General features: G+C 35.6%; 1 protein-coding gene across 1 annotated transcript in view; it reads right to left on the reverse strand.

Moving 5' to 3' along the window:
- MALRD1 (MAM and LDL receptor class A domain containing 1) overlaps positions 1-22,702 on the reverse strand; it is a 230,646-nt gene that overhangs the window by 39,418 nt on the left and 168,526 nt on the right. The window contains exons 33-35 of the mRNA XM_058018380.1: positions 11,231-11,506; positions 7,208-7,333; positions 5,103-5,169 (exon numbers count right to left, since the gene is read on the reverse strand). Coding sequence (XP_057874363.1) covers positions 5,103-5,169; positions 7,208-7,333; positions 11,231-11,506 — 469 coding nt within the window. The remainder of the gene's footprint in view (positions 1-5,102; positions 5,170-7,207; positions 7,334-11,230; positions 11,507-22,702) is intronic.

Raw genomic sequence — 22,702 nt, forward strand, 5'->3', positions numbered from 1 at the left:
CATATTTAGGAAAAAACCAAGAAGAACCCTATGTTAGTCACTGAAAAATATTGTCCAGTGAGGATGTAGGATTCACCTCCTTTGCCTTATATGATACTTAACTGGAAAAGGGATCAAATAGTCTACCAAGACATTATGTGATGCTGCATGCCACTTGCAGAGCTCCTGAAAAGTTTATCATGCTTACTAGAATGGTTTAACTATGTTTCAACTACCAAAAACACTCCCTTGGTTTTTTTTTAATTTTGTGAAATATTGTTTGCTACTGTACTACTCATGATTAAATACTTTGTTTGCAATGTAAAACAGATAATTTGTGTTAAAATAACAAGCTCATTGTAAAAATGAGAAGGAAAGAAGTAAAAAATAGAGGACCAATTAACCTGTAGTTTTTCTAAAAAGAAGAGACAAGAATTCCACTTCTCTGAATGAATGGTTACCCTGTAAAACCAATTCTTTTTGTAAAAGAAACAAAAGAGAAAGTAATCTTTACTTTTATGACATAAAAGAAAAAACAAAATAATTAGGTTTCTGTATTTTGGGCCAAATCAGCATTTAGATACACAACCAAAAAGACAATAATATTTAATTTTCTATTCATAATGACTCCTTGCATTTCAATCTCCACAGCCCAGTTAGAGAGAAGTAACATATTCAGTGAATTTAAAAACTGTTTAATGAAGATTTATTTCTAATGTGTAATATGATTGTTTAATTAAGTGAATGCAATTACTTTTTCTTTTAGGTAAAGGATAGAACCTTCTTACAGTCCAGACAAGAATAAAAGTGCTCTCATATGCTCTTTAGTACTACTCAGTGTAACTACTCCAAAATTTGGTATATTGTGCTGAAAATATTTGTGTAAAATAAAGGGAAAGTCAAGCATTGTGTTATGTCCTTTCCAACTTAAACAATTCTATTTTCAGTTGGGCCTGCAAGAACAGGACCAGGAATACTGGTTTTAAAGTGAAGAAGGGGAGATTCAGACTAGACATAAGAAAGAAATTTTTGAAACTAACTTTGTGAAATGCTGAAATATATTGCCCAGAGATGTGGTAGATTCACAGTCAAGTTGGATGGGGTACTGAGCAATCTGATCTAATTGAAGATGAAACTACTCATTGCAGAGGGGTTGGATTAGGTGAACTTTACAGTTTCCTTCCACCCAAACCATTTGAAGATTTGATGATGATTTAATATTTATTATATGTGAAGTTTACTACATTTTGAATGTGCATGTTTAATATCACTCTTGTCTACTTGGATAAGAATGAAAAGCATGTATGAAGAGTCTGGTTTAGTGGTTTTTTGCGGGTTTTTTTCTGTTCTCAGTGGTTTTATTTCTCTTTCAATACTAGTACAATCTTTGAAGCCTCATCCTTCTACTTTAGTGTGTTAGAAACACGCTTTTCCCAGCTTGCTTCCTTTCCTCTATATTCCTCTCCCACGTTTCCAGGAGTCTGTGGTCTCACTTTAAAGCAAAAATAAAACAAACACAAAGAAACGTTGGACAAGCAGTCGGGGAAAGCATACATATAATCAAAGGAATTATTTTGAAATCGGAGGATGGAAATTGCAAAAATTCTGGTCATTATTGCTCAAATTATCGTGATTTGCTGGTGCAATCATAGTAGCTGATTGCCAGCACCAGCCACTTGGCTGCACATTGACTACAGAAGAGACCTCAGTCAGGACAAATAGGAGCCACATTTTGTCAAATGAGAGTCCCATTTTGTCAAATGAGAGTGGCCATAGAATTTCAGCTTAAAGCTCCATCTAGTTTGGCAGACAAAGAAAATACCCATGAAATAGAAAGTACAAGAAAAATGTGTTCAATATGCACCTCAATTACTCTCCTGACCAAATAGCAGAAACAAGTGCAAGTGACTTTCAAAGCTAACTCAAAATACAAATACCAAGCAGGAGCAGGACAACCATGAAGCTGTGTTTGAGGAGGATCAACCATCAAGCTTCCTCCTTCTATGTATGAAGAGAACCATCACCCAAGCACCAGTGCCCGGCATTTACTCACATGCTCTCACTGAGAGCATCCACCAGAACTAAGCAGTCACATTCTCAAACACTGGGCATCCCACTGATGTTATTGTAGTCATTACGCACCAGCCTAGACAAGCTGTTTTCAGCAGCATGAACAAAAATTACAGCAATCTGATACATCAGCTTTCTTACCCACTCCAATATATACTGAAAATTTATCTAGACTTGTAACCACTGCTTTTGTTTTCACCAGGCCTACAGACATCTATTCACAAAGGGATGTCAGAGCTCACCTTCCACTGATACTGATCCCTCTTAGTTACATCCTCTTGAAAGGCAGAGTAGTGCCTTAAATATTAACTTTATACATATATGTCTAAGCTACACAAGCTCACACATGTAAAAACATACAGCATCAAAGGAACTGGAGAAGCACTAAATGTAAAAAATCTACTGCCTGCTTTCACTCTCTTCAAATAGTTCAGATGCTAGGGCTTTCTTTTGCCTAAGCAGCTACTGCAAATCCACTGTTCCCATTCCTGCAGGTTTAACTATTGGAAGAAGGATGTACAGTCAACTACTTCAACCCCACTGCATTAAATCCACAGAAAAACTTGGCTGTTATCATCAGTAAAAATGTTTTCCAGAAAGTCTCAAACTAGCCTAAAATGAGCAGCAATTTCAGTTCTTATAGGAACTTGATGGAACAGATGAAGCTTTGAGAGCCGTCCACTCCAATTTTTTGCCAAACCAACAGTCTCAGGGAGGCCTGAGAATTACTTTTAAACTCCAGACTCAGGTTTTGTTTTATAGAAACTACAGCACAATCATCTCACTTGGGGGAAGACCAGAATCCATTTTGCCAGATAAAATAGTAAGGAAAGGATATGTTAACAAATTTTCTCCTTTTCCACTGTGTCACTGAATAGTATTAGTCAAACCCAGGGACTTCTAAGAGCACTTTGATCCCCACACAATTGCCTCTGGGTGTTGAGGAAGACTCTGTCACTTCTGTGGCAGGGCAGTATCTGGACTCTGTTCTTTTCAAGAGTCTCTTTGCTGTGGAACAGGATTTCTGCACTCTTAAACACTCTGCTTTTTCTCCTGACCTATCCTGCAGTCTAGAAAAACAGTTGCTGTCAAGGGACTAAGATATTTCTAGCTAAATTTATTATTTATTTTTCAGGAAACTTAGAGTAAGAACTGAGAACTAAAAGATGAAAAATAGCATATTTTTCATTATAATTTCTATTTTTGTTCAATTATTTTGGGATTTTGGGGAGTTGTTTGTTTCTGGTTCCGTAATTTTGTTGTTTTCCCCTCGAGTATTGAAAACTAATATGCTTCTACATTTGAAATTATTTCAGGTATATTTTTAGGGTCTTTTTTTTTTTTGGTCTTTTTATGGTCTTGATGTGGAATTTCAAAAAGTCAAGCAGAAGTTTATTGTAGTAATGGTTAACTCTCCTGTAATTATATATATAAGTAATTCCTTTAAAATATTATAAAGCCTTAAATGGTATTTAGTTCAATTTGTAGTTCTCCAGCCAGCCACTTCCCCTGCAGGGAGTTCTCAGAAAGTCTATTGCAACATGCCCTGGTGTTCTGGCATTCTTGTGCAGAGAGGACCAACTTCCCCAACACAAGCAAGTACAACTTTTGAAGTTATGTCAACCTCCCAGTCAAGGATTTTTTTTTGTGCCTTTGCTCTGGTTGCCTGTGCATTACATCAGAATTAAATATGTTTCTTACTGAATGCTGAGGTAAACTACCCTACTTACTAGTTTTATTTACTGTTTTTATTCCAACTGTTTTTTATTTCTGTGGGTAAAAAATATTTGCTAGTTTGGGTTACTTTCTCTTGCAAGTCTGAACAGAAATTCAATTCTCATAATTCTCTTGTACACTTAAAATCTCAATTACTCCCCCGGCCCTTTGTCCCTACAAACAATTTTATTTTTGATCAATGATTTAATCTACAAATTACAAACCTCCTATTGCAAATACCTTTATTTTCTGCTGACTTTTCATTCTGCAATCTTTCCCTATGATTTTTTGTTCCCTTTCTCTCTATGTGCTCAAAAAATTTTTGAAGCACCACCTTGATGAAATTCCAAGATTTTTGGATTCTCTGGCAAGAGACTATTCTCTGTTCTATTATACTGGACATCTTTGGGGAAATCTGCAGGTAGTTAACAGTTTTTTCTAAAACCAAAATCTGAATACCCTATATGAATGTCCCCATATTTTCTATGTTATATATTACATTTCTCCATCCAATCAAGGATAAACCTGTGTTGAAAGACAAATCAGGCTCATTAATGTGCATCTCCTGGCAACCAGGAGACAAAGCTTAGTATCTAATCTTGAATAAGGTAGCTACTGTGATAAAACAGTTACTTCTTTAGTAATTTGGCAAACTCTGGCAAGCTCCACTGGAGCATGTGAAGGACAAAAGCATGATAACACAACACACACCATCACTTTCTTTGCACTTAGAAAGTCTCCTCTAATTTCCCAAAGGGAAACAGTGATATCTTGTTTTAAAGAGTTGCTTCAGATATCCTGAGACTCTTTCTAATGGCTCGTACATTCTACACCAGAATTGCATACATTATTTTTTTTTATCAGAGAGTATTTCCAGGAAAAAGAAAGCATATTTTAAACCCCTTTTTTTGTGGAGAATAAGTGGAAAAAAACCTTTTTTTTTTTTTTCCAAAAGCCTAACAGGAAGATGAAGATGAGTATGAGGCCTGCTGCAAAATCTCATCTGAGCTATACAACACCCTGCTGCAAATAAGGCACAGAAATATATGTTTTGAAATGTTGCAGTGAAACATGAGACAGAAAACTTAGGCAGTCAGGCCAAAAGGTTGTCTCATGAAATGAAAGATAAAAGTTACAGAAAATTCTGTCTGATAAATAACATTCTTCTCAAAATGTGGTTTAACTCACTGAGTGTAAATAAAAATAGTGTAGACACACAGAGATTTTTTAAAATGCACTTCTACCAAATATAATTTCAATCCCTGGGGAGCAAACCACCTGTTTCAACAGCCGTTTTCTCCAAATTCATGCACAAGTCAACTGCCAATGCAACTTACTGGCATAATGGAATGTCATCTTTGAGGATGCATTTTCCTCCGTTTTTGCAGTATTCCTCAGGACAAGCTGCAAACATAAAGGTAAAAATTGTGATTTCCCCCTCTTTTTTATTACATTTGTCATTATCTGATTTTCAAAATGGCAAAATATTAAGACCTGTCCTTTTGAGAGCTTAGCACTTCCAAAACTTCTTTTTTTTTAGATCTGGACTTGGTGATACAAATGTGAAGTCATAAGAATACTAAAAGCAATGTAGTGGCATTGAGCTTACTGAAATCCTCATGCTGCACTTGAACAAGCATCAAATTTTTCTCAAATGAGATTTTCATCTGACTCCAGAAATAGAATTTTTGCCACTTACTTGATTTTCAAACAACAGGAATATATAAAATAAGACCCAAAAGAATTGATCTAATATTTAATTAGTACCTGTCTACATTATTAGTAATAGGTTTTATATAGGGTTGGTGAACAGACACTCCTTTATGACCAACCCTTTTATTAAAAATAATCAGAATTTAAACACTTAAATCACATTCTCATAAGAATGAGGGAAATCAGGCTTTAAAAGACAAAAGGCATTGAAGTACTTAGTGATATTCTTTTAAATCCTCATTATGTCCCTTGACTTGGATTTCCACATCATCTGATTTAGTTTTACTGAAGGTTAGTTTTACATTGCTTTAGCAAGAAAAAACTCAAAATCAAAAAAAGAAAAAAAATCCCCTCAATCTTCTTCAGTATGAAAATAACTGGTAATAAACTAATTAGACCTAAAGAGTTTTGAATATATGCAAAATGAAATTGTTTCATGCAGCATATAACAGTTCTATTCAGTGTAGACACATCTAATTTCAGGGTTAAATTTTGAAAAGTGCATTACTTACTTAAAAGGACTGCTTTCTGAAAAAATAGTGGAAGATTTTTAAATTACTCTTATGAATGTCTACTAGTTTATGTTCTATATTCTTTTATAGTGAATTAATTTCAGAATAAATTTCTTTTAATTTAATATAACTTTTAGAAATCAAATTTACCAAGTATGAATTCTCTCATCATTATAGAAGTGGCAATTTTTTAAGTTTGAAGTATGATTCCTTCTCTCACATGAGCAACCTGGGCTTGAGAAGGTGTCCCTGCCCAAGTCAAGGACATTGCAAATTTGTAATCTTTAAGGTCCCTTCCAACCCAAGCCATTTCATGATACTATGAGAGATAGTGAACACAATACTTGGGGTCAAATTTCACTCCCAAAGAAATTTGTGGATGCCTCCTACCAGTAAGTGTTTGTAAAAACTTTAATTTTTAAATAGACATTTAATATATTATAATGAATTATATCATTGCAATGCATATGTGTTGTAAATTTTATCACAAAACTCATAAAAATTATTAAAAAAAAAGAGAATTAAATTCTCAGCTAATGCAACTTGAGCAAAGCTGGCAGAGTGCTGTCAGTACAGAACTGGTCAAGAGTTTATATCTGTCTTGGGGAAGAGCTGCTGTACCTTTCTGTAATTTAAGGGGACATTTTGAATCTAGAATAAATTATTTATATCACCATCATCTATGTACTTATTAGATTTTGTTAATAAAAATCTAATTCACCTTGAATGTGTATTATTGTCCTCTACTTACTTTTCTCTACCATTTAACTACTACCTGAATATTTTTTCAAATACACTGTGTTAAAACAAATGCTATTTAGTTTATTTTCCAACCTGGATTTGTAATACACTTGGAAAAAAAACAAACAACAAACCCACAAATAAGCAAGCCTTTTACTCAACACTATGGGTTAACTCAACTGGCTAAATCAAGGGAAGTCTTAAAAGTATACTACAAAGGGTTGGGGGTTTTTTGAGCAATGTGTTTATATGGTAAGAAACACCTCTTATGAAGATGTTAAGATTTTAAGCATATTATAAATATTTTTCTCACTTTCATATCTGTCATGATTTCATCAGGAAAATTCATGCCTAATATAATTTGACAAAGTTTTAGCAGAGGAACCTTGGTCAAGTTTGAGGACTGCCAAAACATTCAGTAGGAAATAACTACACTTTCTTTGTTTCAAACGATATTTTAATGCAAAACTAAATACCTGAGCAGCCAGACTCATCAAGGCTGGAATCAATGCAGTCTACAACTCCATCACAACGCTGGGAGAGTGGTATACATTGATTAGTTGAAGCACATAACAAAGAACCATTGGAACAATCTTTAATGGCTGAAATGAAAAGTAACATGGTTGTTATCATGAGCTGTATTATTTTTCTCATAGTTCAAAAACTAGCAGAAAAATTGATTCATGCTGTAGGATACAGACTTGCATCTGTGTGACCTCTCCAAGCTTTCATCTTCAAAGACATGCAACTTTACTACTGAGATGCTAAATAAGCAAACAAATACAGAGCACAGATGGTACAGAAACCAAATTTTCCCATGTAATATTTGCGAAGGAGTGAATATTCACTCCCAATGTAGAGAGTATATACTGCAAAATCCCAAAGAAAACCCATAAAAAAGGTATCAGCAAACATAATTAAATCACATTCAGAAACTAGTTTCAAAATGATGGAATCAATTTGTTTACACATTATTTTAACACATTGCAGAGGGAACAGTCATAGCAATGGACCTAACAGTTGAAAATTTTGCAGTTAAGGACAATGACACCAAGTTATTGGTGCTGAGGTAAAGAATATAAAGACCACATGGAGGCACTAAAACCAGTAAAGATATGAACATAAAAATATCCAATTTTCATCTATATTTAATTTTCCACGTGCAAACTAAACCAGTAGAAGGTATAATGATATCACAGCCACTTTGAAAGTATAAAATTTTTAATATTTCATAGGTATTTAACGCTTACCAAAACTACAAGATGTACATTTTGGTACACTACAGAAAACTGAAAAATTACTTTTTATTCATTGCTATTAGCATTTCAATCAGGTGAAAAGGATGTTGGTCTGTGGAAAACTAATGTGTACATCCCACTGGTGTTAATATGTTTGGTTTACAACCTTAGTATTGTAATCAGGCAAATAAAAGATTAAATAGGCAAGGTAATATACCCTCCACTAAAACTGTCAGCAAGAAGAGAGCCAGCCAAGTAGAACATCTTTAACTGCAAAACAGCTCCAGAATTTTTTTTGTTAAATGCAGCAAGTAACAAATCCACTTCATTAGCAGGTATAAAAGAGTATTATCATAATGTTGTACAACCTAACTGCTATTTGAACTCTACAGGAAATTCTCTCTGCATAAATTCCTAAGTCATGAAGAAAAGCATTTCTGTGGTAGAAGCTGTGTTTTTAGTAGGGACTTGACCAATGTTTTTTTGTTTGGTTGGAGTTTTTTTGTCCTGGCCTCCTTTAGGGCTTTTTCCTTAATCTCTGCAAGATGCATTTTGACAAATAGTCTTTATCACAAAAGAAAACTTTCCCTGATGAATTCTTGAATTCCGAACCCAGAACACTTTTGTTCTACACTTAAATAGTGTTAAGTGTTTTGTTTTCCACTTAAAAGAATAAAATTGCTATGGGACAGAAAATGGAAAGTGTCAGTAACTCCTAAACTGAAGTTTTCTAAAATGAGGAGGTACATTTGATCTGCACCAAGGAAAAAATATCCATCTAAAATCTAAAAGAATAAATCCCCACTTTCAATCTGTACTATTATTAGAGTACACATAGGTTGGAGTTACTAGCACAACAATCAATTTTATAGATAATGCATAAATTTCATTAAAGGAATGAAATTTTTGAGATTTTTACTTTTTCTCTCTGACCTTCCCCAGTTAACAAACTTCTGTGGGTTTTCACCTGTTAAAAGTAGGAAGCTAAAGATTAAACACTGTGTTCTCATGGCACACACAGCTGGATCTCAGCACCAGCTGTGACACTAATCAGCTTTCCACTGATTTAATTCCAAACTAGCACAAATAATTTTCTTTTTGCTTTGCCTTCTTCTCTGCTTTGCTTTGCTTCTCTGAATTATCTTCTTCAGTGAAGAAACAAGAATTACTGCTTCTGTATTTCTATCTTATACTATCAAGGCTTGCATGTTTATTTACTATGAACCAAATTTTGGAGTAACAAGTATAGACTTGACTAATTTTCCTACAGACCGAGATACCCAAAGTTCTGAAATATCTATGGAGACTATTTGGTCGTTGCATAGACCAGGATTTAATTTCTTCTTAACCCTTGGGTTTTGTTTTGAAGTCAAAGCAGTAAAATAAACAAAACAAAGGAGTATCTCAGTTGTTTAGGTAATACACAAAATCATGGAGATCTTTTGGCTTTCAAATTTTGAGGCTCCACATCAGCTTCTGTGGTGTGGAGTTGGGATGTACATGTAATAGAACACAGCATGGATGTCTCTACCAGAGGACAGATTGAGGAGGAAACAAGGTCAAATGAAGATTACCCATGAGAGGTTTATTTGAAGAAAGGGGCATGCAAAATTTCTATGTGTCTTTGGGGTATGTAGAATTTAACATCAAAGTTATCTCCAGAATCATGTCTTCTGCCAACAAAACCACAGAGTTCACTTCAAAACAAAAGACTTACACAGATAGTCTGTCAAATCCAAGCCAGTTTGGTAAACTACTTTGCTAAATAATTGGCATTAGCAGTAGCCTGCATTTATATTTAGTAGATTGGATAGAAAATATTAAAGAACATGAATTTCTAATCCACTAGAAACTGATATTTTTTACCATTTTTTTTCATTCTGATAAGAATGAGAATAATGCTAAAAAGGTTTTAGAGCATGACCAGTTTAGGAAGAAAAGTGCTTATATGTAAAAAGCCTTTTTTTTTTTTTTTCTGTGTAGCTAATTATTTTGAAATTCCTGGAATAAAACATTTGGCCTCAGTTTACCTGCTAATAATGAAATATTTTTAAATGGCAGACACTCACTTTTGTGTCTGTTTGTTTCAGATGCTTCTCCATGGCATGTCATTGCAGTTACATTTCAAAGCCTATTGACCTTGTGTTTTGTTTGTGAGCCCTTTTCCTTGCTTGGGGTGGAGATTGCTGCTATTTCATGAACAGACTTGATTTCAAAATCCTTGAAAGGTCAGGACTGCCTTAAATGTTACTGAATAACAGAACTGCAGAAGCCTATCTTTCTGTCATATCACGATCAGAGGTTACAGAGGCAATGCAAATGCAGCTGACGGATTTAAGGAAAAAATGTGGAAATGCTTGTAAATATTAACAGAAACACAACTGCAGTTATTTTAAACACTCTACTAAATTATAGCAAGGAAATTAATATGCATGAGCAAAATTATTTAGAAATGTAAAGCATCTCTGCAATAATGCATTATATGTGACACAAATAGGGGTTTATTTGACAAGGGAATAATGAATTTTACACTGAACTTCATTGTGTTGAACTTTTCTAAAACTCTGGAAAGAAAGTTTGGGCGGGTAAGTTACCATAGCCATAACCACCACCGTGTGTCGGAACTCAGCGCATCCCTCCGGGTGTCCAGAGCTGCCGAGGACCCCACCGGGGGGCTTGGAGACCCTGGCACACAGCCCAGAACACCTGTGGATTTGATTATGACCCCTGGAGCAATTTACCAGCTTTGTATGAAGACCTGAAAGTCACAGAAGTTTAAATAGTATAATAATAAAATTATCACAGGGTGACAATGTAGATTTTAGGATTTTTGGTACGGGGGTTATGGGGACAAGATGGAGGAGTCAGGGCGTGTCTAGCCTTTCTTCTTCTTCTTGGTCTCCATCTTCTGCTGTGATGCTGGCACTTGGGGATTGGTTTAGAATAGAAGTGCACCGTCTAACATAGGTGATAGGTATTGGAAAGTAATTGTAAATATGTTATATGTAGTTTGTAGTATAAAAAGACAACACCACCTCGGGGACAGTCAGAGTGCCCTTGGCTGCCTTGCTGAGCAGATCTCAGCTGGGCAGAAAGAAAATTTTATAGATAAGAATTAATAAACAACTTCAAGACCGAGAACTGAAGAGCTCTGACTTGTTCTTCAGACGCGGGGGCCGAAACAGAGACATTCCACACATCTCAGGGCTGCAATTAACAACCAAAACCAACCAAAAACAGAGAACCATGGGCGTAACTCACGGCAGCCAGCTTCATCCTCGCTGAGGCGGCAGTCGGGCACCCCGTCACAGAGCAGGAGGGACGGGACACAGCCCTGGGAAGGGCACAGGAACTCTGCTGCCTTGCAGGAGCCCGGGGCTGTGCTGGTGGGCATCTCCACGGGGCAGCTCATCTCATCGCTTCCATCGGTGCAATCTTCCACCCCGTCGCACCGCGCAGCGAGGGGCAAACACTGCGGCACGTACGCGCACGGGAACCCATCCCCGCTGCAGGTGGGAGGGTGGGGAGCAGCTGGTCCTGCGGGAGGGAAAGGAATGGTTAGGGTTCTGTTCTTTCATTAGTCGTTCACAGAGGAATGGTTAGGGTTCTGTTCTTTCAGTAGGCATTCACAGAGGAATGGTTAGGGGTTCTGTTCTTTCAGTAGTCATTCACAAAGGAATGGTTAGGGGTTCTGTTCTTTCAGTAGTCATTCACAAAGGAATGGTTAGGGGTTCTGTTCTTTCAGTAGTCATTCACAAAGGAATGGTTTGGGTTCTGTTCTTTCAGTAGTCGTTCACAAAGGAATGGTTAGGGGTTCTGTTCTTTCAGTAGTCATTCACAAAGGAATGGTTAGAGGTTCTGTTCTTTCCGTAGTCATTCACACTGCCTTTGAGATGGGCAGGAACTGCTAGGAATGCAGCTGGTTTTGGTCACTAAACGCTTTAAAAAAAAAGGAACCCAACTTTTACGAAAACACAGCTCCTAAGTGCAAAACACAGTATTAAAAACGTTTTGTCTCATATTAACTCCATTGTTGTTGTTGCAACATTTTGCTTCTAAATCAGCATTTATTTTGATCGTATTACTTCTTTTGCCGTGTACACATAGAAGGATTAATACCAAAATATTAATAAATTTTGTCTTTCACCAGATATCTGGAAAGCCCTAAAACAGCCCTCAAGTTAAAATTTTAAGTTAAATTAAGAAAAAGATTTTCATAAAGTAACAATAAAAACTTTTACTGATCTAGTTTTTTATTACTCTGACTCTTTAGCGTAGCTTGATGACAGAGAATTAAATAAAAAAAAATACTAGATAGGCTTCCAGGATGCAAGTAAAGAAAAATGTGGGGTTTGTTTTTTTTTTGAACTTTAACAAATTCAGACAGCTGGCAAAAAAAGAAATTAATAAAAAAAATAAATAAACAAACAAATAAATAAATAGATAGATAAAAAATATTCCATGCTTACTTGTATTGTTGGAAGAAGATGATACTGGGGAAAGCTTTTTGTGATCATGTATATAATAAATTGTCCCAGACACCTAAGTCTTTCTTTTTTTCCTATGAAAACCATTGCAAACGAATTTTATCAGCAGAAGCATAAGATCTATTTGTGGAAACTAATTTCTAAGGTGGTGGCTGTGCTAATGTTTTGTTCTTTATGGCATCAGTATCTACCAGGGAAGCAATGTGATGGATTCCTGTACTTTTTATGTGCTGGGAAAAGAGAAAAATCTCCAGAATTCAGCTCCATACCTTCAATCTTTCTTTTAAGGTCAATTTGCAGTAGCTGAGTAAAAAATATAATATGATCATTAGAGACAAGGTAAGACAAATTAATGTCACTTCCTCCATAAAAGACAGAAGGAATTTTGCTGTTGACTTGGGCTGAGGCAAAGGAGACAAGCACAATAAGTAATGGGTGGGTTTCATCTCATCTTTAGAAATGGTGCAAGCATTGTTCTCTGGCCTGAGATGTCCAATGTTACTGCTGCATTGAGGCATGACACTCTGTAAGGGAGTACATGGATTTTGGCATGATTTTATGACTTTTAATCCTCTGGTCATATCAGTATGTTTGTGTATTCTGCAATACCAGGCTGGGGTTTTACAGTGTGAGGCCTTTGTTAAAACATGCTCAGTTTCCAGGATATCACCATCACAAATAACAATAGCTTTTTGTACAAATAAATGAACTGTTAATGCATTCAGGTGAACAGAATACCAGCATTATTTCACCATCCAGCTGCTTGTGAAGCAGCTGTAACGAGAAAGAGCTCAAAGTTCTATTTAATACAGACCCTCTATAGGTTAGAAATTTTTGATTTTCAAGTTGACTTTATATCAGAAAATCATAATTGAAAAGCTTCATACAATAGAAGATGCCTAACAATATTTCACGCCCCTAATTAAATTAAATCTTTCTACTAGAGAAATGAATTTTATTCACTGGATATAGTGTAAACATAAAATAACAAAAATTATTATTTACTCAGTGAAAATAATAACGTGGTGATCTTTTGTACTGTTTATATTCAGAATTATGCCATGCATATCTCAAAGATGTGAACTTTTACATGGGATTGAAAAGATTGTGATTTCATATTTTTATTATAACATATTTTTATAAATGTGTTAGTGTTTTATAAATGTGTTAGTCTAAAAATAATCTATTCTACTTTAAAAGGCTTATGGAAGTTGGTTTTAGGTACTTGATAATAGACATTCAGATCACATAGTGGATTGATTTGGTAGATTAAAAGTATTCTAGATTCTGCCTTTTTTTCTACTTTGTTCCTATACTTTACCAGATAATAATAGTAGCCCATGAAAATGCTGAATTTTGTTTGTCATATAGAAACTCTGTATAAGGCCATGATCCTGCCAAGATACTGAAGAAATGTCATTGGGAGAACATAATTCTCTCTCCATTGATACAGAACTAGTGCTGTCAAATCATGCACAGTGGAATAAAAAAATATATATTTTTTTATTTTTAGTTTACATTTGCTCTGGGAAAAAATAAAAAAGTATGATTATATTTGAAAGTACTTTTTTTTCTTTCTGCTATTTCTGACCCTTTCCTCACAGTGCCTAGGGGGCATTTAAGCAGTGAAAATGACTTAAGCTGCAGTCAGTTCTGCTTATACACATTCTTTTGTTCTTGCATAGTCCTGTGTTAGCTTTTCTATATTTGTTCTGATGCTATGGAAATTAACCCAACACAGATACAATATACTTGACTTTGCTGTGGTTGCCTGTTTATGTTGCAGGAGAGATTGCATTTATAATACATTTGTGAGCATTTCTGACCCAGTTTAATTTCCTGTTCTTGATATGTTTATTCACATGCTTCTACTCAAATTTGTTCTGTAAACTAAAATCCCCTCTTAAACTCAACATTTCTTGAATGCGTTGCTTGTTATGAATCTGGCCTTGAATTTAGAATTATTTTCAGACTTTTGTAACCCTGATCAGTTTAGCCTTATGAGCCCAATCATATAATGAGCTTATGCATGTAAATAATCCTGTGCCAAATGTAGTATTTAGAGAAATGCCTGAATGCTCTTTTTGAATGGGGATGATTGATTATTTTTCTATTGTTATTATTAATATTATCTTCTATTATTATTTTCTATTACTATTTTATATCAATATTCCCTCTGATTGTTAGAAAATAATTTTTAGGATGAAGTTCTTCCTGACTTGCATAACAAATATATTAGAGTGTGCAATATTCACCAAGGGCAGCAAAGATGTGTCCAGGTTGAGTTAGGTGTAAGGTTAACCATGGGTCTTATTGAGGTCTGTTTTATATTTGCACTACATTAAAAAAAAATCTAAAGTCATATCCTGAAATAAGTAAAATACTTTTAGATCAGAACAGTGCATGAGATGGGAATGTACTTCAAAGCTCAAAGGAGTGTCCCTTGCTTATTAACTCACGTGATATGTTAATTAGTTCAAATGTGTTTGGTTTCAAAATAGAAAAATTGTGCTCTGGTTGCCATTCTATAAGAGGTTGTTATTGCCATGGTCTGCCAAAACTCTACTCCAAAATTCAATCTATTTTCTTTACATAAAGTAGGTTATAATTTTTTTTCCCATTTATAAATTAAATGTGCGTGGTAAAAATTTTGGAGATTTATCAAAACAATAATTTGTACAAAGCTAACAACTAAAAAAAGCTAATTAAGAATATGCAAATGTAGAAAATAATTAACTAGTTCCAACTGAAATCTCCAGCAACATTAATGCAAAACTAATTACTTGTATTCAAAACTACTGTCTATGTAATTATTTATTTTAAGCTCATGATTGCAGTATCTGCTACTGACACATTTCCTTCTAAAAAGTGGGAATATTCATTCTGTTTTCTTGCCACTGTGAAGAATTAAACTAAGGTGTTAACACTACAATGTGGTTTGCAGTGAAAAATGAGCTGGCACTAATGAGAGATTGTCAGAAACACCCTCCATGTGCTGACTCACACAGTAGTACACTCACACAATTTAGCAATAAAAATTAACTTTAAACTTAGCATATCTGTGAACCTAAAATTTTCCACTTGTACAAATATATGAAAGTCATGTAAACAGCAGAATCTGAAGTGAAGCCTTTTCAATGCAAATTGGACCATTTGTGGCCCACACATCCCTTCTGTCACTTAATATTGTTTGATTCAACAATTGCCTAACACTGGCATGCCAAGAAAATGTTTCCATCACCTTTTCTCAAATGCAGAAAAGATGTTCCCAAGGCAGCACTCATCTCCTGAGTGTTGTGTGAATCTCATTTTCAGACCACATTCAGGAGTGCAGGAGACATTGTACAGGTTACTTTTTTCAAAAGCATTATCTGTTTGAAACTGTTTAAGGATTTGGAGATAAATCTACTGAAAATTATGAGTTCTAAGGAAGACAGTATAAAAGCTTTAGCTTTTTGTATCCAGCCTGCATGCTCACTGAAAAGCACGACTAAAAATCCTCAAGAATTCAGTATTTGTGCATAGATGAAAAGCAAACTAAACAAAAAAAATCAGCAAAAATAACCTCTGCACTGCAAAGCACTAAGTCTGAATTTGGATTCACATGAAAAACAGCAGTAAATTGTTGATGTTCCATTATACCTAAGAAATCATGACTTTCCAAGTAGAAAGCTGAGTACATGTCCTTATTTACTTTACTTTGCACTCAGTGTTTTATTTTGCACTTATTTTTACCTTGCATATGGCAAATAACCAAAATTAAAGAAAGGGTTTAAAAATGTGCATATAACATCTACTTGTATATCATAAAAAAGACATTTTAATTAGGTCCTAAAACCTGACATTTTAATTTGGTCCTATGTCTTTTGAAACTTACTCACACAGTTGTGCTAGATGAGTTATAATCTACAGACCAGAAGTGCTACCTCACATGCACCTTCACACTTTTATGAGAAGTTAAGTAGCTGAGGTAGATATAAAAAAAAAAAAACAAACTCAAAAACATTGAAATCAGACCAGTGTATAAAGCAAAATAAAATTTGGTACATACTGTTCTGTGAACTGCAATAACTACAGCTGGATATATCTGTATTTCATTGTTGTCAGATCAAATAGGCACTTCTAAATACATTTTTATTGCAATGTGCTACCATCAAACCATGTTTACAGTAAATAGAGATCATGAGCTGATGATTTTGGAAAAAAGAGCCTTTACAATATGAAGTGTTAAGTCAATAAGTGCTCATTGTCAAGGACACAATTATATATTTGTGGGATAGGGATTTGTTAAAGGCTTACTGCTCTTTGATGAACATTTTCTGTACACTTATGTTTTGCTGTACTATTGTCTTTGTCATCCATGGACCATATGATCCTGTTTCCTGACTGTAAAGCAAACTTCACAGGTTGGCACTGCAAATATTTTGCTCGCTCATGAATCACAGGCATTCAGTCAGAGAAAACCATAGAAATGCTATTACCCAAATGCTAATATAAAATAAATGTTTGTATTACACAGTCATTACCACAGCAAGCAGCACACAAACATGCTTAATTTGAATGAAGCAACAACTCCAGGCTATCCTCCTTTTTTCTGCCTTTCCTCCTCAAATACAAAGATCTCTGGTGCAGAGTAGGTCCCCATTTATATTTATATATCACCTGTAACAGTGAATTTTAGTTAAGCCTAGTGGACATTGCCATTAGAGTCAACCCCAGGGAGCATGAAATAAAGTGACCACAATTGCTGTTAGGCAGCACCACCTCAGGTGTATCAGAGCTTGCTCTATAGTCCATTTAAGTAAATGGGATAACTCATATTGATTTTAATGGGCCTTGCATCAGACCCTTGAAAACCAACAACCTGTCTGATATATTTACATAAATAATTTGCCTAGTGAATGTAATAAAAACAGTGGACCTATTAACTGTACGTAACAGAGGTCAAAAATAACTCCCTCCCATAGATTTCATTAGACAAGAGTATAAATTAATTACGGGCCCAATCCAGTGCATTAATTAATTTGAAATAGATGTCAGTCCTCAATTTCAGTTCAGTAAACATTGGATCAGGGCGTGAAATCAACCCATTCAAGATGGCTGCAAGGAAGCAAACTTGTTACAAAAATTAATAGGACTAAAACTATACAGATACTTTAACAATCTTTCCATGTGTTTTTACCCATTACAATAAAGCTCCTGCTGTTTATTTCCAAGCTTGTAAAAAGACAAAAATTTAAAAAAAAATTAAAAAGGGGAAAATTAGTCTGGCCAATTGAATCTTCAAGTCTCTTCCCTTCATGGGAAGACAGAGGTTTGGGACAGGGTGCTGGAAAGGATCCCAGAGATCCCATGACAAAGCCAGAATTAAAAAAATAAACAGAACATGGTCCAATGATGTCTATATGACTGTGCAGAATTTATTTTAAATTATCATAGTTTGCTAACATACAAACATAATGGAAAACAGACAGGTTTACTGCCAGTAAAGTCAAGCTATGATTTAGTCTTCACTCAGAGAACTACTGATTCTACTACCTGTGACAGGAATATGGCAATATTTGCCATATTTCTGCTAAGAATATTCTGAGGATTGCTAGCTATGCCTGCTAATGTCATGGATTTGTTGGTTTGTTTATTTATTAGGAGCAATGACAAACCGGAGAAGCTGTGAAACTTTAGTCTTTGACAAAATGAAATGGATATAATTTCTGAGATAAATGTGAGCTGAAGAATTGCTATTGAGGAGATGAGTAGGTTTTACATAAGGAAGAGTCTGAGAATTTTCTGCTCTTTAAGACAGAATCATGAAACCATTTCATTCCAAATATTATTTCTCTCCTTCCCTCCAAGGAAATATGTTGATTTATATGAATGAAGTTAGCAAGGAAAAGTATAATCTGTGTGATTTGAAAGTTTTCTGCTGTAAACAGATGGGGTTTGGAGGTTCAATATTAATGAAAGTATTTTAATACACTATTAATAAATCTGAAGAATTTTAATTTCCCAAAAGGCATGAGCTTGCTTCAGAAGATTTCAGTATTCTGGACAAGTTACAAGAAGGCAGACAGTAACTGAAAGTTTTGGACAAAGATAGTATAATTATTAATTTAAACACACAACATAATTGCATTTAGGGATTGCCAATAATTATCCTAGTTTATGCAGTGCATTATCTTATCGTAAAATTATTCCCAGTTCCTTTTCTGTGAAATCTACAAAAAGTTTTGGCTTTTGACACTGGCTAGGTCTGTGCACTGGAAGGTACAAGAACAGGCTGAAGGAGCTCTCTAAGGTACTATGTTTGGATCACAATTTTTAGTCTTTAAAAATGCATAAACGCCTTATCTCTGCCAAGAAACACGGATCTAAAGCATATTGTGATTGGTTTCAGGGAAATGCTAATTGACTAAAGAAACTATTCACAAATTTCCCTGACATCTCCAGTCCTCTATTACTACTCATTCTGCTTTCCTCTTCCCCTCCTTTGTTTCTGTGAGCAGTCTCCCCCTACAACTTCTCTCATGAATCATCTCCTGCCCTTGAGGAAAGAAACTCCATGAGTTTCCTCTTTCTCTTTCCCTGTGAGAGAAACTCCATGTGAGAGAGATTTCTGCTTCACTGCAAGCATGAGCAGACAAGCTAACAGTGATTCCCCTGGCTCTGCAACTTAAAGAAACCAGAAGTTACCTCCTCTACAGTGTTTTTCCCCATGATCTAACACTGTAGTGTTAGCAGTTCAGGCAGTTAACCCTTCCAGCATTTCCAGCACGTGGGCTCTGGTAGTTTCAGAGAAGGATCACAAACTGTCCAAGGTTTTGTCAGATGAGTCCTGTTCCTCTGCAGAATTTTCTGTGTTGCTTCATGCAAGGGCACACATGGACACACTTGCACACACAGGGACACACAGACTCACACACATGGACATACAAATGGACACATGGACACATACACCTGCTCGCTCCTCAACAAGATTCTCTCTGCACCACGCAGCTATTTTTTTGCACAAAGCTCAAATAAACACCCACTCTACTTTAGATAAAATTAGATAAAAATGTAATTTATGCTTTTCTTATTGTGAAATGGGATCTACTAAAACTTCTGGAGAACATGTAAAATTATCTGCAAATGGCTGGCTTCTGAGCTGTTTAATTTGACTATCTCGCTTCTGTCATGGGTAACCCAGACTGTCATTGTACTTCATATCGATCTCTTATTGTCTCTTTAAACCCCAGCACATCCAGAACCAGAATTGTGGGGCAGTTGGGACATGCTGGTCCCTTCAGAAGACCAAGGCACCCAAGCTGACTCCCTTCTTTGCCTGGTGGAGTTTGCTAAAGGTGGACATTGCCCTTTTGAAATGGGCTGCTTTGGTTTCTGGGCTTGCCACTGCAGCAACTTGGAAGAACAGCATTTTGCAATTAGACACCATCTTTAGAGTGAATCTTGTAAATTCCATAGGTAGTGAATCTTGAGCTGGTCCCATGGGGCTGGCTCACACCATGCACAGCACCACAGAGTGGACACAGCAGTGGCTTAAGGCACGAGCACCAGTGCCAGCAGAGTGCAGTGGGCAGCAGGAAGAAGCAGTGGGCGGCAGAGCTGACCCCACACATGCTGGCAGTTCTTTACCTGCCCTAGGGCAGCTCCGTGAGCTTCCACCTGGCCAGGAGGTTTCTTCTTGGGCGCCAGCATTTCTCCCTTGGCCTCCCAGACCATGGGCCACCTGGGGATCATCATCTTGGGGAGAGAGCTTGCACCATTTTCCCTCTGTCTTTCAGGATACATGGGAACCATCTTGGGAAGGGTATTTCTGGTATTTTGGGTCTCTCTTTGCTCCTGTGGTGTTCCTGAGATTTTGCAATTTTGTATCTAGTGGTTGTTTACTGTTTTTTGGTTTGTTTTTTTTTACTTTTTGATGTTCCACTTGTAGGTAAATGGTATTTTTTCATGTATATCTACTAGTGTTCATTCCTTATTGGTGGAAAGGGATTGGTTAAGATAAAGGAGATATAACTCATTTTAGGGTCTCCTATTTAAATTCTCCTAATTCAAGACTACTTATTGCTAGTCTGTCATTTTAGCGTCTGCACAGGAGAAGAATTTTGGCTGATTCATATTTTCCTTTTTTGGTCAATTCAGGATGTTTCATTTTTATGAGTCTGAAAACAATAATGGTTTGGACATTTCCGAACTACTAATCAAAACTGCAGAAGATTTCTTTCTTTATCCCGTCTTTTTACTTGTCAGGTAGATAATGCAATAGATAGATTATGCAATAAGAAGTAGTTATGGAGGTAGTTATCAAATACTTTTCAAATATTTGGACACCATAGCTATATGTTGTTTAGAAAAACTTTTCATCAAGTTAAGAAATTCAGCAGTCAAAGATACATCTGAAAAATCTACACTGAGAACCAAAAATATTCAATTATGCCTCATCTCTGTATTAGAAAAGGAAAAGAGCGCTCTGAGAAAAATAGTATTTAATAATGTGGTTAAAGATTATGTCTTTACATATAAACACACAGACCCTGATTTGAAGCAAATGGAAATCTGTGGCAGGAAAAGCAGCAGAGGTTTATAAACAATCAGGATTTTAAGAGTGTGTTTCATGAAGCAGGGATAAAATAGGGAGGAAAAAGTCTCAGTATGTGGTTGAGCACTGGAACAGTTCCCTGGGGCAGTGGTGACAGCACCAGCCTGGCAGAGCCCAAGGAGCATTTGGACAGTGCTGTCGGGCACATGATGTGACTCTTGGGGATGGTTCTGTGCAGAACAAGGAATTGAACTCAATAATCCTTTTGGGTCCCTTCCTACTCTGAATATTCTGTCATTCCATGAATATATGTTGTGAGAAACAAATTATAACTAGGCAAGACGTTAAGACATGAGTATTTCCACACATATATACTTTTTCTCTATAGTTTTTTATCTAAAATCACAAGGGGATTCCCTTCTAAAGAAATACTGTTCCCATTTATTTTTCTGAAAATTAGATACCTTCAAGATACCACATATCATCTAAAATTATAGTATTTTAGACTAATACTGATTTTGAAAACCATGACTGCTTATCAGGTGATTATCTACATAGCTTTTTACTTTACCACTTTCTTTTTTCCCACTATCTAGATACTCAGAAATTGTTTTCGAAGTCGCTATTTTTTTACTAAGTTATTAAATGAAAAAGTATTAGATTCTATCTTCATTCTGCTATGTTCAAATTATAAACAGTCATAAACAGAGTTTAAATTAGATGCCAGCTATAATGTTCATTTCCTTCCACCTTGAACAAAGAGAATGGCCTATAGCTCCTTTGGGACACCTTCCTTCTCATCTGGATGGTTGAACCTGCACCTATCACAAATTTTTGGTATAACATCACATAAATTCTGCTATTGTTTGGAAGTCAATGCAAATTATTTCACTCTGAAGGAACTTTGGGATTGGGTGTATAGCATGCATCTATTGTGAGATTTGAAACTCTTTTATGTAGATATCTTAAGAAAATCCTGCCCACCACACAAAAGGGTGAATCATCAAGGTTGAAATAAAGATTTCATACATTTCAAGGCCTAAGTGAGAAAGCACTAAAGCTTTTCTATTCATGAATATAAGCCTAGATTCGTATAAGCAGCAGCAGCTTGTAATTTAATTTCTGAATATTAAAAATTCCCTGATGTTAAAAGGAGAACAGATAAGTTCAGAGGGAAATAAAAAATTTGAGGATCATTATTCCAAGACTACATATGGCGCAGGAAGACTGAATTACAAATGGCTGCCAATGGGAAATGTATTGGGGGTAAAACAGTATGTATAGTTCCCATTTTCTTACACTTTTTCCCTGACATCCAGAACTGTTGGAGAAAGTTTATATTTCTAGATGAACTTTCTTCTTACTTACTGTGGCTGATCAGAAATTCTGAGTATATCTATCTTAAATTTGACTGACTATAATTTCCTTCGTCACACAGTTTTTGGAATATCATTTCTTATAGAAAACTAAGGAAAGATGATCTAAATGGATGGATGTTGCTATATCTCATGATTTTCTTATGATGGTTCAAATAAACTTAAAATTCAGTTCTTGGAGGTTAGGTTTCAGGGTACTGGGATGCCTTTGTATACATTTTAAAAATACCCTTGGGCTTGAATGTAAAGCTAAAACCTGTCTTATAATGCACAGATTCTGATTTGTTTCTTCTACTTGTTTTTTCACAGCAAGTGAAATCTTGCTCAGTAT

Source organism: Melospiza georgiana, chromosome 1 (assembly GCF_028018845.1).
Source record: "Melospiza georgiana isolate bMelGeo1 chromosome 1, bMelGeo1.pri, whole genome shotgun sequence".
Lineage (NCBI taxonomy): Eukaryota > Metazoa > Chordata > Aves > Passeriformes > Passerellidae > Melospiza > Melospiza georgiana.